At 44.2% G+C, this 15,103-nt stretch overlaps 1 protein-coding gene across 1 annotated transcript; it reads left to right on the top strand.

Moving 5' to 3' along the window:
* The first annotated feature begins 447 nt into the window (after window positions 1-447).
* Window positions 448-14,733, top strand: LOC113608734 (zinc finger protein 555-like). The gene is given in 5 exon segments (XM_027085518.1): window positions 448-689; window positions 11,138-11,264; window positions 11,699-11,882; window positions 12,629-14,031; window positions 14,034-14,733. Coding segments are annotated over 5 exon segments (1,800 nt in total). The 5' UTR covers window positions 448-686; the 3' UTR covers window positions 14,117-14,733.
* Window positions 14,734-15,103: the final 370 nt, after the last annotated feature.

A 15,103-nucleotide genomic window follows, 5' to 3' on the forward strand; every position in this document is an offset into this window, starting at 1 on the left:
ACTGCTGACCCCGGAAGTCACTAGACCCTCTCCTTCCCCCGTCCCATCCTGTCCAGTCCCGGCTCCGGACAAGGGACGCTCCGCGTGGAAACTGAATCAGGACTTCCCGGTCCAGGAGGAGGACAAGGAGGGGCCGCCGAACTGCGGGAAGACGCCGGGTTCGACCGCCCGAGAGCAGGCTCTGCTCGGGGCCCACGTCCCGCGCGGGCGGGTCGGTCCACAATATGTTACGAAGGCCTGTCACTCAATAACCAGAGGGCGGGCCTGGGAGGAATGTCCAATCAGATGCGACGGGGCGGTGTCCGGAGAACAAGCAGGCGCTCGCGGGCCGGGCCCAGAGAACTGTCCAATCAGGGGCTCCAGGGGCGGGTCTCGGGAAACCGTCCAGTCAGGGGGCGGGCCTCGGGAAACCGTCCAGTCAGGGGCCCGGGCAGTAGCAATGGCCGAAGCACTGTCCAGTCAGGACGGTGGGGCGCGAAGCATCTCCCAATCAACAGCCAGATGGAAGAGAGTGCCAGGAGCACCGTCCAGTCAGAGCACGCTCCCAGCCCGTGAGCGGGTAGTTCTCGGCCAGCCGTGCTGCTCCTGCGTACCTGCGCCGCGTGGGCCCAGGTGTCGGTTCCTCGTACCTCTCACCTACGCGGGCTGCGGCAAGGACGCCTGGGAGAGCCGGGAGCCCGGCAGAGATGGTGAGTCCGCGGGACCGGGGCCCGAGACCGGGAGGGGCTGTTACGAACCGTCCGGAACCGGCTGGAAGCGGTCGCGGGGTGGGGTCCCGGCGTCCTGTCCGGCCCCCGCTTGTGGGGCCGGTGTCTCAGGACTATCTGGGTGACCTAGATGTGCACAACTGCTCTTCTCTCGGGGGTCCGGGAACATCAGCCCCTGGTCGGCTCCTCCCAGCCGACGGCCTGCGGGGGCCGGCGGGGAGCCTGGGGTGACCTGCTTGGGGGCCCTGGGCTGGGAGGGCGTCTCCCGGTAGGTCCTCCGTCCTAAATGACCCCAGCCCCAGTTCTCATTCCATGGAGGGACACTATTTGTCAGCTGACTGGACGCCTGAGGGGAAAAGACGGAAATGATTCCTGCCCCCTGGGTTCTCACAAGAACCACACAAGGGAGAAAAACTAACGCAAAGGTCAAGGAAAGCCCACTGTGAGGTGGGGCAGCACCCCTCACCCCTCCCACCCCCCAAGTCAAATGCACTGGCGACACAGCGGGGACACAGCCGGTGTCCTTTGTTCAGGGAGCACGTTAGCAGTGGTGCCCCTCGTGGTAGCGTGGTTGCACTTGACCCTGAGTCATCTGTGTCTGGGTACCAGTTCAGCACAACCCCTCCGTGGGTTTTTCACCTTGAAAAGATGTATTCACTTACTGGAACCTCAGATTTTCAGCAAGTGTAAAATACATTGAATTAGTACAGCAGGAAATATAAGGTAAAATACTTTCAAAGGAGTGAGTTTCAGGAAAAAAAAAAAAAGAAAATGTCATACATTACGTTTGTTAAACATTCTTTTAAAATCTCCTCCTGTCTGTAGTAAGTTTCTCAGGTCTGTCCCTTCCTGAACAGCTGCAGAGAAGTGAATACAGTACCACATAGTGTGGTAGGTGAAATTTCACCAAAAATACCAGTTATTTAATTTGTGACAGTAGATGATACTGTTGTTTTTTATTATCTGCAACACACTTTGCTTAAATCTGCAGTAAATTAGTTATTGCCCATGGAAGAGGTGGGAATACGCGGATGTTACTTAGATATGTTTGTCCTGTCCCACGTGTGGAAGTGTCTATCATTTCTGCTTGGCTCCCCGTGGGTACCCTGTGGTGAATCAGGTCTCCCCCTCCCCATAGCCACAGGCTTGCCTGGGACTCTGTTCCTTTCTGTAGATTTAGTCGTCCATTCCTTTGCCAATTCCGTCCTGTCAGGAGTTGCTGCTGCTTTAAAACCCTTGCAGTGTGATAGACGGATTCCTGCCTGGTACTTCAGAATATTTTGGCTGTTTGGGGGCATTTGTGTGTAAAGTTAGTATTTGTCAAATCCTAAAAAACATCTGATTTGGCAATTTTACGGAATTTTATAAAGACTCTGTCTTGGGAGGGTTGATATCTTGGTGACACTGATTTCTTTTTAAGAACATGTGCCATCTTGTCATTTATTTCATTTTGCTTTGTTATTATCCTTCATGTTTTAAAATTTTTGTTAGGTTCTTTTTATAGCCTTCATTAAACTGATTTTGTACTACTTCAATTTGGTTTTTACCATGGTATGTGTTATCTTTTTTTTTTTTTGAGTAATAATTTTTATTGGAGTATAGTTGATTAACAATGTGTTAGTTTCTGCTGTATGTGTTATCTTTTTTACCTTTTTTAAAATTAATTTTTATTGGAGTATAGTTGCTTTACGATGTTATGTTAGTTTCTACTGTACAGCAGAGTGAATCAGCTATACATATACATATATCCCCTCTTTTTTGGATTTCCTTCCCATTTAGGTCACAACGGAACACTGAGTAGAGTCCCCTGTGCTATACAGTAGGTTCTCATTAGTTATCGTTATTTATTTATTTATTTATTTATTTATTTTTTGCGGTATGTGGGCCTCTCACTGTTGTGGCCTCTCCCGTTGCGGAGCACAGGCTCCGGACACGCAGGCTCAGCAGCCATGGCTCACGGGCCCAGCCGCTCCGCGGCATGTGGGATCTTCCCGGACCGGGGCACGAACCCGTGTCCCCTGCATCGGCAGGCGGACTCTCAACCACTGCGCCACCAGGGAAGCCCTAGTTATCTATTTTATACATAGTATCAATAGTGTATATATGTCAATCCCATTATCCCAATTCTTCCCCCCCCCACCTCTCCCTTGCTATCCATACGTTTGTTCTCTTTGTCTGTGTCTCTACTTCTGCTTTGCAAATAAGATCATCTGTACCATTTTTCTAGATTCCAAATATATGTGTGTTAATATACAATATTTGTTTTTCTCTTTCTGACTTAACTTCACTTTGTATGACAGTCTCTAGGTCCATCCACATCTCTACAAATGACCCAATTTCATTCTTTTTTGTGGCTGAGTAATATTCCATTGTATATATGTACCACATGTTCTACATTTAGGTTGCTTCCATGTCCTGGCTATTATAAATAGTGCTGCAATGAACATTGGGGTGCATGTGTGTTTTTGAATTATGATTTTCTCTGGGTGTATGCCCAGTAATGGGGTTGCTGGGTCATTTGGTACTTCTGTTTTTAGTTTTCTAAGGAACCTCCATACTGTTCTGCATAGTGGCTGTATCAATTTACAGTGGCTGTATCAATTTATTCCCACCAACAGTGCATGAGGGTTCCCTTTTCTCCACATTTATTGTTTGTAGACTTTTTTTTTAAGTTAAGTGTTTTTAAAATTAATTTTTTTGGCTGCGTTGGGTCTTCGTTGCTGTGTGTGGGCTTTCTCTAGTTGCGGCGAGCGGGGGCTGCTCTTTGTTGCGGTGCATGGGCTTCTCATTGCAGTGGCTTCTCTTGTTGCAGAGCACAGGCTTTAGGTGTGTGGGCTTCAGTAGTTGTGGCTTGCAGGCTCAATAGTTGTGGCTCGCAGGCTCTAGAGGGCAGGCTCAGTAGTTGTGGCGCATGGGCTTAGTTGGTTCACGGCATGTGGGATCTTCCCAGACCAGGGTTCGAATCTGTGTCCCCTGCATTGGTAGGCGATTCTTAACCACTGCGCCACCAGGGAAGTCCTGTTTGTAGATTTAAAAAAAAAATTAATTTATTTATTTTTGGCTGCATTGGGTCTTAGTTGCTGCACGTGGGCTTTCTCTAGTTGTGGTGAGCGGGGGCTACTCTTCGTTGCAGTGCGCGGGCTTCTCATTGCGATTGCTTCTCTTGTTGCAGAGCACGGGCTCTAGGCGCATGGGCTTCAGTAGTTGGGGCTCGCGGGCTCAGTCGTTGTGGTGCATGGGCTCAGTAGTTGTGGCTCACGGGCCCTAGAGCACAGGCTCAGTAGTTGTGGCACATGGGCTTAGTTGCTCTGCGGCATGTGGGATCTTCCCAGACCAGGGTTTGAATCTGTGTCCCCTGCATTGGCAGGTGGATTCTTAACCACTGCGCCACCAGGGAAACCCTTTTTTGTAGATTTTTTGATGATGGCCATTCTGGTCGGTGTGAGGTGATACCTCATTGTAGTTTTGATTTGCATTTCCGTGATAATTAGTGATGTTGAGCATCTTTTCATGTGATTGTTGGCCATCTGTATGTCTTCTTTGGAGAAATGTCTATTTAGGTCTTCTGCCCATTTTTTGATTGCAATGTTTGTTTTTTTGATATTGAGCTGCATGAGCTGTTTGTATATTTTGGAGATTAATCCTTTGTCCGTTGCTTCGTTTGCAAATATTTTCTCCCATTCTGAGGATTGTCTTTTCATCTTGTTTATGGGTTCCTTTGCTGTGCAAAGCTTTTAAATTTCATTAGGTCCCATTTGTTTATGTATGTGTTATCTTTTTAAAGTGAACTTTCCAACTTGCTGTTGCTATTAATTAGAAAGGTAATGAAATTTATTTTTATGTTGAATTTTTATCCTGAGATCTTGTTCAGAATCTTATTGTACGATTATCTTTGTGTTCTGTTGGTGTCATCCATGTGCAGCTGTTGAGTTAGGCATTAAGACAAGTGTCTCCTGGCATTGCACATTTGTGCATTTTCCAGATTGGATTGCTAATGTAATGTTGACTGAGAGTCAGGTCATCTGTCCACACTTCATTTGTACCTGATTGTCTTGGAGAAAACAGTGAATTTCATACCATTTATATGTTCTTTGGTCTCGTTTGAATATTCCTTTGTCCATTTTCCTTTATCCAGTCATGCACATTACCATCTATTCCCCATTGGTAAGAGTTTTTTTTTATGTATGACTGTTGAATATTATAAAATGGCTTTCAGCAGCTCTAAGATGATTACAGGTAAATCCTGTGAATTGATTTTAGAGTTTTCTGTTGTATCATATAACATTAGTGCAGGAAAATGCATGTGACATACGTACAGTTGACAGAAATGTTTAAAAAAAGTAATCCTCTGTTAAATGAAACTCAGCCCTAAATGTAGAACAAGCTTTCTTAAAAGGCTTGAAATGAACCCCAGTGGCAGGCCCCTCTGCCACTCTCCAAATATGACCAATATGTTGAATTACGTGAAGATATATATAATTATATGTAATTATGTGTGTATATATATGTATATATTTGTTATTTAGATTTTTAGGTGCCAGTTTGCAGTCTTATCTCAAATGGTTATTTTACTGTTCTCCCTTACTCTGCCCTGCAGCCATTCATTCATATATATGTGTATCGATATCAACGTGTATATACACACACGTGAAAATCTCTGCCCCTTCCCATATATATATACCCCTCCAAATCCCCTTGCTCTGCCACATTTTCCTCAGTAATTATATTTGATTAGCTTATTTACTGCTTTCCTCCAAAAGAATTTAAGATCCACGTGGTTCAGAATTTTTGTTTTGTTAGTGCTGTAGCCCTAGTGCCTGCAAGTACTGTAACCTAAACAAATTTTACTAAATGAAAGAGCCAGAGGTCAGGTCTTCAAACAAAGCGTTTTTGCGTGGGCACGGGGCTTTGGCAGGAGAAGCAGTGTGAGATGTAAGGATGGAATAGGATGTTTCTGTTGGCTGCTCTCCACAGCGCCCGGCAGAAGCTAGCTTATCTCCTCATCACAGTGGGAAGTAACAGTCACACTAGCAAAACAGCTGTGAGGTGTGTGTGAAAGAAGGGCAAGTGTGCCAAGCTGGCATGATGTTATTAATTCACTGTTCTGCATTTCGTCTGCTGTGAACTCGTTTTAATCATGTCTGCTTTACAGAGTTATTATAAGTATATTTGTCTTTCTCATATAATGTGTGCTCAATGGCACATTTTAAAAATTAGTATTGTAATATAACAAAAAAAATTTTTTAAAAAGAACGAAGAAAATCCCACAAAAACGAACAAACAAAAATTAATATTGTAAAGTGTTAAATATTTGACGGTTTCAAGCTAGGTGTGTTGGGAGTCCCTGTCTTAGTCAGCTGGGGCACCTGTAAGCTGGGTGGCTTATACACAGCAGACCTTTGTTTCTCACAGTTCTGGAAGTCCAAGAACTTGATCTTGGCTGGAAGTCCAAGATCAAGGCACCAGAAGATTCGGTGTCTGGTGAGAGTCTGCTTCCTGGTTTGTAGGTGGCCGTCTTCTCACTGTGTCCTCACACAGCAGAAGGGTCCAAGGAGCTCTCTGGGGTCCTTTTTATAAGGGCAAATCCCATTCCTGGCCACCTCCAAAAGGCCCACCTCCAAACACCATCACATTGGGGATTAGGTTTTGACGTGAATTTTGGGGGGACACAAACCTTCAGTCTGTAGCAGTCCCCATGACCACCCTAGGTTCAGAGATTCACTAGGAGGCCTCCCAGGCTTCGGTGTATAGTCTGCTCATGGATGTGATTTCTGACTGCAAGAATAAAGCAAAGTCAACAAGATTGGGTACCTTTCTCCCTGCATTGAGACTGTCCTAATCCCTTCTTGTCTGGTCTGCCTTAGAGTCCCAGCTAAGCCCCTGCTGGGCAATCAGCCTCTGAAGGTCATCCGAAATAGGTTTTCAAAAGAGCTTTTTAGCAAACTGAAAACTTCTACCTAAAATTCCAAAAGTATATCTTTACTTAAAGATTGCCTGTTTTTTCATTTTGTTTACCTCTTTTTTAAAATTATTTATTTATTTATTTATTTATTTATTTATTTTTGGCTGTGTTGGGTCTTCGTCGCTTCATGCGGGCTTTCTCTAGTTGCAGTGAGTGGGGACTACTCTTCATTGCGGTGCATGGGTTTCTCATTGTGGTGGCTTCTCTTGTAGCAGAGCACAGGCTCTAGGCGTGTGGGCTCAGTAGTTGTGGCTCATGGGCTCTAGAGTGCAGGCTCGGTAGTTGTGGCACATGGGTTTAGTTGCTCCATGGCATGTGAGATCTTCCTGGATCAGGGCTTGAACTCGTATCCCCTGCATTGGCAGGCAGATTCTTAACCACTGCACCACCAGGGAAGTCCCTGTTTACCTCTTTTTGAACCTCCAGTGAGTAAAAGTCATAGTAAAAAATCATTTATGGAGACCTAATCTTGTTTCTGATACTTAGGGTTCCAATTCCAATCCAGGCACCAGTTGGAAACAGCAAGGAAGCTGTGTCTCATTTTTCTTAGCACTGATGGGGATGATCTCTCTAGCATTTATAAAATTACAAGCAGATACCATTAGTATCCATTTTTACCATCCAAGCAGGTGCAGTAGCCACAAAACAAAACCATATTAAGTAAAAAAAAAAAAAAAATCCCCCCCCTTTTTTCCCTCATTGCAGTCAAACCTTGTGTTCATTTCCAAGGGCTGCCATAACAAATTACCACAATGTGGGTGTTCTCTCACATTTCTGGAGGCTGAAGTCCGAAATGAAGGTGTTGGCAGGATCATGCTCCCTCAGAATTCTCTAGGGTCCTGGGGTCATTTCCTGTCTCTTATACTTTCTGTATCCCCAGGCGTTCCATTGCTTGTGGCAGCATGATTCCAGTCTCTGCGTCCATCTTCTTCCTCTGCTGCCTTCTCTGTGTGGCTCTGTCTTCACATGGCATTTTCCCTGTCTCCTATGGATACCAGTCATTGGATTAGGGCCCATCCTAATGACCTCATCTTAGTTTGATTACATTTGCAAAGACCCTGTTTCCAAGTAAGGTCACATTTATAGGTATCAGGGGTTAGGATTTCAGCCTATCTCTGTAAACGTATTTAGCGTTTACAGGGATAGCGTTACAGCTGGGAAGATACTGGCTGGCACATGTGGGTGGGCCAGGAGGCCCAGCAGCTAGGCTGAAGAAAGGCTGGCTGTCCCCTCCCCTTTGGTTTGTCTAAAATTTTGTTTCAGCTCTAGGAACTGATTTAACTTTTTTTCTCCTGATGCAGTACAATCTTTTTTAACATTTTTTGCCTATCCAAAGCTCACTTTTGGGAACTTGCCAGCCTTTTCTCCTCCTGCCTAGAAGAGAGAGCAAAAATCACAGGTGTCACCTGTGCTGAACTTTGATTTTCTTCTCACTTGGCCTCCATGGCCACAGGCAGCTGGTATATCCAGTGAGCCAGACCTCCTGGAGTTGGATTGCTTATTTTTACCGCAGTCAACGTTTTTTTTTTTTTTTGCCCCGGCACAGCTTGTGGGATCTTAGTTCCCCGACCAGGGATGGAACCCAGGCCCCAGCAGTGAAAGCGCCGAGTCCTAACCACTGGACAGCCAGGGAATTCCCACACCTCAGTCAACTTTTAGCCTCACACCAGACAGCTGCCCTTTCATACCTGGATGACTCCATAGCTACCCTGCTGCAAAGGTTTGCCATCCCCTCCTCCTTCACTCTCCCACTTCCCAGACAGTGCTTTTGCCATATTTTAGTGAATCAGGGTTGCTCTAGCAAATCCCAGTTCTAATGTGTCTGGTGTCCCCAAAACCACCCCTAGGTCCTGCAGGTAGGACTCACGTGACAGCATATTGTTGGAGTCATGACTATGATTTGTTACAACAAAAGAGCACAGCAGAATCAGCAAAGGGAAAAGGCTCATGAGGAGAAATCTGAAGGAAACCAGGTGCAGGCTTTTAAGAGTCCTTTCCCAGTGGAGTCGCACATAACACACCTGATAGCCCCAGGGATGAGTCGTGACAGCATGTGAAATACCATCTACCGGAGGCTCACTGGGGACTCAGTTCACCGGGGGCTTTTATCAGCTCACAGCTGATCATGTGAGCATCCTCTGCACAACAAGGACCCAAAGCCCAGACTCCCAGGCGAAAAGCAGGTGCTCAGCACTAACAGTGTTGTCTGCACAGTCAGAGACAGGGAGTAATAATTAGGGTGATGTGAAACCTTCAGAAATTAAAGTTCCCACACACTGGCCAAGGCCAACCTTGCTAGCAGTCACTGCCAAGGATAAAGTTAAGGTTTGCAATGTCAACTCCTTTCCTGCACACTAAGTAGAGGAAACACTACAGATAACTGTACAGAGAGCATCTCACCTCCAGAAGCTCCTGTTGTTCCCTGTACAGTAGAGATATTCCTGTTATGCTGCTACTCCGTTGAATATGTACTAAATACTGGCATCAGGATTATTATATGAGAGTGTTTTCTTTCCCATGCTCATGGATGTCAGCGGGTTGATGAACTTTTTAAAAAACCATGGCTTAAGGGAGGCATGCAGCTCAGTGGTCCCTGTGCTTAGGGGTTGGCCTGACACGCTCATGTGCCCACCAGGGGAGGGACATGGACGTGAGAGAAATTGAGAGTGCAGCCTCTAGGATGGTTTGTGTGGAATCACTGTCTCCTGGAATTTGAGGCAAGGGAGTGTTTCCTTTGTAGGAAAACACTGCTGAATCTTCTATATATTTTATACTCAAGGCTAAATTTGCTGTCAGATGTTTTCTTTTTTAAATTAATTAATTAATTTCTTTTTGTCTGTATTTGGTCTTCGTTGCTGCACGTGGGCTTTTCTCTAGTTGTGGTGACTGGGGGCTACTCTTCGTTGTGGTGCGTGGGCTTCTCATTGTGGTGGCTTCTTTTGTTGTGGAGCACGGGCTCTAGGCACGCGGGCTCAGTAGTTGTGGCGCATGGGCTTAGTTGCTCCGTGGCACATGGGATCTTCCCAGACCAGGGCTCGAACCTGTGTCCCTTGCATTGGCAGGCGGATTCTCAACCACTGCACCACTAGTGAAGCCCACTGTCAGATGTTTTTGATGTTAAAGTCCTTTGCAAAGTACAGCTCTTAACCTTATCCTCAAGGTTAGATAGAGTACTCTTTTATGGGTCTGGTAGAAGAGCTGTTTTGGCATCATGTAATGTGTGTGTGTGTGTGTGAACTCAGAACTGGTGGGCAGCAGCACTGGCTCAGGAGTGTAGGGAACATATGCAGTTCTGACTTCCTATTTTCATGAAAATAGAGGAAAAGAGTAGAAACTGAGCTGGTGATAACTATTACACAAAAATGTTAAAATAAATACTTCTTCAAAAGAAATATTTCATTCAGCCAGTTGGACTGTCCTGATAGCCTGGTGTTCTTTAAGACAGTATGGCTTGGATGGACCTAGAGTCTGTCATACAGAGTGAAGTAAATCAGAAAGAGAAAAACAAATACCATATGCTGACACACACACACACACACACATATATATATATATGTATATGGAATCTAAAAAAAAAAAGGCTCTGAAGAACCTAGGAGCAGGACAGGAATAAAGATTCATATGTAGAGAATGAACTTGAGTACACGGGGAGGGGGAATGGTAAGCTGGGACGAAGTGAGAGAGTAGCATGGACATATATACACTACTAAATGTAAAATAGATAGCTAGTGGGAAGCAGCTGTATAGCACAGGGAGATCAGCTCGGTGCTTTGTGACCACCTAGAGGGGTGGGTTAGGGAGGGTGGGAGGGAGACGCAAGAGGGAGGAGATATGGGGATATATGTATACATATAGCCAATTCACTTTGTTATACAGCAGAAAGGAACACACAACTGTAAAGCAATTATACTCCAATAAAGATGTTAAAAACAGAAAGACAATATGGCTAGCAGGCCCTTGCAGCAAGTTGGGTTCCCACAGGCCCATGGGCCTCTCATATTTGGTGGTGGAAAGAGAAGGAAAAGTTCCCAGTCCTTCATTGTGTTTGTATTCCTTAAACCTCATCCAGGTTGACCTTGGGCTTCATGTGCTTATGGATGTTGTACAGTAGGAAGGAGCTAAAGTCACTTGTGTCACAAGGGATTGATGGGTCTTAAGATGCAAATATTATTTCATTTGTATAGCATTTTTTTTTCGTTTCTCCAATGTGGTCTAAACCCTTTGGTTGGAGAAGAATAAGCCTTGAGTGGTCACAGTAAAAGTGTAGAGATAAGTTCAGTGTGTTAGTGCTGTTAAATCTATGAGGATAATCTATGATTGTTGACATAAAGTAGGAGGTGTGATGACTGGATCACAGAGTAGATGTTAGATGACCATGGAATCTTATTTGAACTTCCTGTGACTTGAGTCCAGTTGTTCAATGCTGTGAGTCTCACCCATGCACCTGCACATATCTTGGGTGTTTCAGAACTCGGTGGTCTTTGAGGATGTGGCCGTGGACTTCAATCTGGAGGAGTGGGCTTTGCTGGATTCTGCTCAGAGGGAGCTCTACAGAGATGTGATGCTGGAAAACTTCAGAAACCTGGCCTCAGTGGGTAAGAATGACATTATTCCTTCACTTAGTCATTTAGAGACAAGCATTTCTGGCACATCACTGTTCCAAGAATTGGACCGTGGAAAGGAAATATGTTAACTAATAAGACAGCCATGGTCATAACCATCATAGACTTAGAATCTAATAGTTTCTCCCCATGAGACTGAGAATCTGTGTATTAAACTGAGTTCTTGTTTCTGTAAAGAAAGCTCCCTTAGCATCATTGGTGGATATAGATTTCATGGGGCCTTAGGGGGCCCAGTGAGGTCTGTTTTTGAACCATATGAGAATTTTACTGTGTTTGTTAAAGTGCTTACCATTTTGACCCCTTATACTTGTTATTGATGAAGTCTTGACATAGCTAAACTCCTCTGTGTCCTTTTTGGCTAACAGGTACCTCCTTTCTTGTAAGATTTGTTACCTTTTTGCTTTCAGAGGATGAGACTCAATTTAAGGCCAATGGGTCAGTTTCTCAGCAGGATATTTATGGGAATAAAATATCCAAGGAGCATAAAATATCAAAGTTCACTGGAAATGATTCCTTGGCCTCCGTCTTAGGAAAAATTTGGGAAGAACTCAGCCTTGAAGATCAGCACATAGATCAAGGGAGACATCTGAGGTGAGTTGCACTCTTGAGAGAAAGCAGTATTTCAGGAGGGAATCTTAGTATGTCATAAAGTTTAAAAAGCAAACAAACAAAACACATGTAAGCCTAGATCAAATTTGTTTATTCATAGAGATTTTCACGATGATTTTTTTCTTAAATGCGACATTGATGTTGAGTGATAGAAACAGCTGAAAACAACAGAAGAGCCCATGTTTAAGAAACATTGTTTTTGTAATCGTTGTGGTTGAGCCCCCTTCTGTGGCATTGAGTTCATTCCACTTTAAAAGTAGTCAGATAGGGCTTCCCTTGTAGCACAGCGGTTGGGAATCCTCCTGCCAGTGCAGGGGACGTGGGTTCAAGCCCTGGTTGGGGAAGATCCCACATGCTGTGGAGCAACTAAGCCCGTGCACCACAACTACTGAGCCTGTACTCTAGAGCCTGTGAGCCACAACTACTGAGCCTGTGTGCCACAACTACTGAAGCCCGTGCACCTAGAGCCTGTGCTCTGCAGCAATGAGAAGCCTGCGCACCGCAACGAAGAGTAGCCCCTGCTCACCTCAACTAGAGAAAAGCCCTCGCACAGCAATGAAGACCCAATGCAGCCAAAAATAAATAAATAAAATAAATTTATTTTTAAAAAAAAGAAGTCGGGGAGAAAATCTATCCATCCACTGAAATTGGTGAAAATGTAATTCTCGTACTTACTAATAAATCATTATTAATCAAGCCATTGATAACATGCTTCTCATTTTTAACAGAGATCACGTGGTGGAGAGACTCCATGAAAGTAATGATCAATGTGGGGAAGGCTTCAGTCAGACTCCAAATCTTAACCTGTACCAGAAAACTCTTACTGGAGTAAAAAGGTATGAATGCAGTACACATGGAAAAGTCTTCACGCATCATTCATCCCTCAAGAGTCACATCGCTGTTTGCACTGGACACAAACCGTATCAATGTCAGGAATGTGGGCAGGCCTACAGTTGTCGTTCACACCTAAGGACGCATGTGAGGACCCACAGTGGAGAGAGACCCTATGTGTGTAAATTATGTGGAAAAACTTTTCCTCGTACTTCTTCCCTTAACCGGCATATAAGGATTCATACTGCGGAGAAAAGCTATGAATGTCAGCAATGTGGAAAAGCCTTCATTGATTTTTCAAGTCTTACTAGTCATGTGAGAACACATACTGGAGAGAAGCCATATAAATGTGAGGAATGTGGGAAAGCTTTCAGTTATTCCTCAACTTTTCGAAGACACATGATAACACACACTGGAGAGAAGCCCTATAAATGTATGGAATGTGGGGAAGCCTTCAGTTACTCCTCAACTTTTCGAAGACACATGATATCACACACTGGGGAGACACCACATAAATGTAAGGAATGTGGGGAAGCCTTCAGTTATTTCTCGGCTTTTCGAAGGCACATGATAACACACACGGGGGAGAAGCCCTATGAATGTAAACAGTGCGGGAAAACCTTCATTTATCTCCAATCCTTTCGAAGCCATGAAAGGATTCACACTGGAGAGAAGCCCTATGAATGCAAGCAATGTGGAAAAGCCTTCATTTATCCCCAGTCATTTCGAAGGCATGAAAGGACACATGGTGGAGAAAAACCCTATGAATGTAACCAGTGTGGTAAGGCATTCAGCCACCCCTCATCCTTTCGAGGACACATGAGAGTGCACACTGGAGAGAAACCTTACGAGTGCAGGCAGTGTGGAAAAACTTTCAACTGGCCCATATCCTTGCGAAAACATACAAGAACACACACTAAAGAGAAACCCTACGAATGTAAGCAATGTGGGAAAGCCTTCAGTTTGTCCGCTTGCTATCAAGAGCATGTGAGAATGCATCCTGGAGACAAATCATATGAATGCAAGCTCTGTGGGAAAGCTTTCAGTTGCCACATCTCGTTACAAAGACACATGAGAAGGCACACTGCTGAGAAGCTTTATGAATGCAAGCAATGTGGGAAGGCCTTCAGCTGGCCTGAACTTTTGCAACAGCACGTGAGGACGCACACTGCAGAGAAACCTTACAAATGTAAGGAATGTGGTAAAGTCTTCAAATGGCCCTCATCTTTACCAATACATATGAGAATGCACACTGGAGAGAAACCATATGAATGTAAGCAGTGTGGGAAGGCCTTCAGTTGTTCCTCATCCTTAAGAAGACATGTGAGGATACATACTACCAAGAAACACTACATATGAAACTCGGGAAATCTTCCTGCAAATGAATTCATGCACAGTGCTTCAGAAAATTCACATCAGGAGAGAAATCTTACAAAAGTTGTAAACCTGGTATTGCCTTTATGAGTCCTTCATCACTAAAGTGGACCCATAGGGAGTGTATTTCCAGTTCTTTTGCAAATAAACATTTAGATGAAAATTAACTGTTGAAGTGCTCTTTTGGCTACAGTACGTAAATTTTGCAGGAAGTGTTTTTTCTTATGTTTTAGGAAATAAAGCATCTTTACAGTTTGTTGGACTCATGGGTGATTTGAAGCGTATTTTTAATATATAAGTAGTTTTAATATGTTAGTTCTTTAAATTGTCCTTAAAGGGGTTATTGGAACAATGACAGTGTGGTATTTGTTTGTATTTTCCTACTGGCTTAGTGTGGCAGATACTGTATAATCAACCATTATGTTTTCCACCATGGATTGAGAGAATATTTGTTTATTTAGGACAGTGGAATCTTATTCTGTTTTTCTTCTAAATATTTGGCAGAAATTTTTAATTATGCAGAGTTCTTCCAAGTGTACAGTCTCATGTGAATTGTTACTTTCAGCTTTTGCCCTTCGCTTTGTCCTTGCTTGTGATAGTGAATTAAACAGTGGGTTTTTACTTAAGAGACGCTTGTGATGTGATCATGAGATACAGAGTTCTGGATTGTGTTACATCAGCATGGGTAATGTTAGGAGCTACAGTTCCCAGAATCCCTTCCCTTTATGATTCTGTGTTTGAATTTACCAGTAGCCTATTGGCATGAGATTTGGAAGGCAGAAATAAAGCCATTACTAAGTTTTTGCAGCCACATTAAAGTATGAGAGAGAGATGCATAGGGGCTACTTGGAAACCAGCTTTCAGCCCGTTTTCCTGATTGTTGGCCTTACCAATCAAGAGTATCATCAAAAGAAATGCCAAGTACTTGATTTCTATTTTTCTCAGAGTTATAGGCTTCCATAAATACCTTCAAGAGCTTGGTGTCAGGGATTCAGTCA

The sequence above is a fragment of the Aethalodelphis obliquidens genome, unplaced genomic scaffold, assembly GCF_003676395.1.
Source record: "Aethalodelphis obliquidens isolate GAN/ISIS:26980383/991018 unplaced genomic scaffold, ASM367639v1 scaffold53, whole genome shotgun sequence".
NCBI classification, from domain to species: Eukaryota; Metazoa; Chordata; class Mammalia; order Artiodactyla; family Delphinidae; genus Aethalodelphis; species Aethalodelphis obliquidens.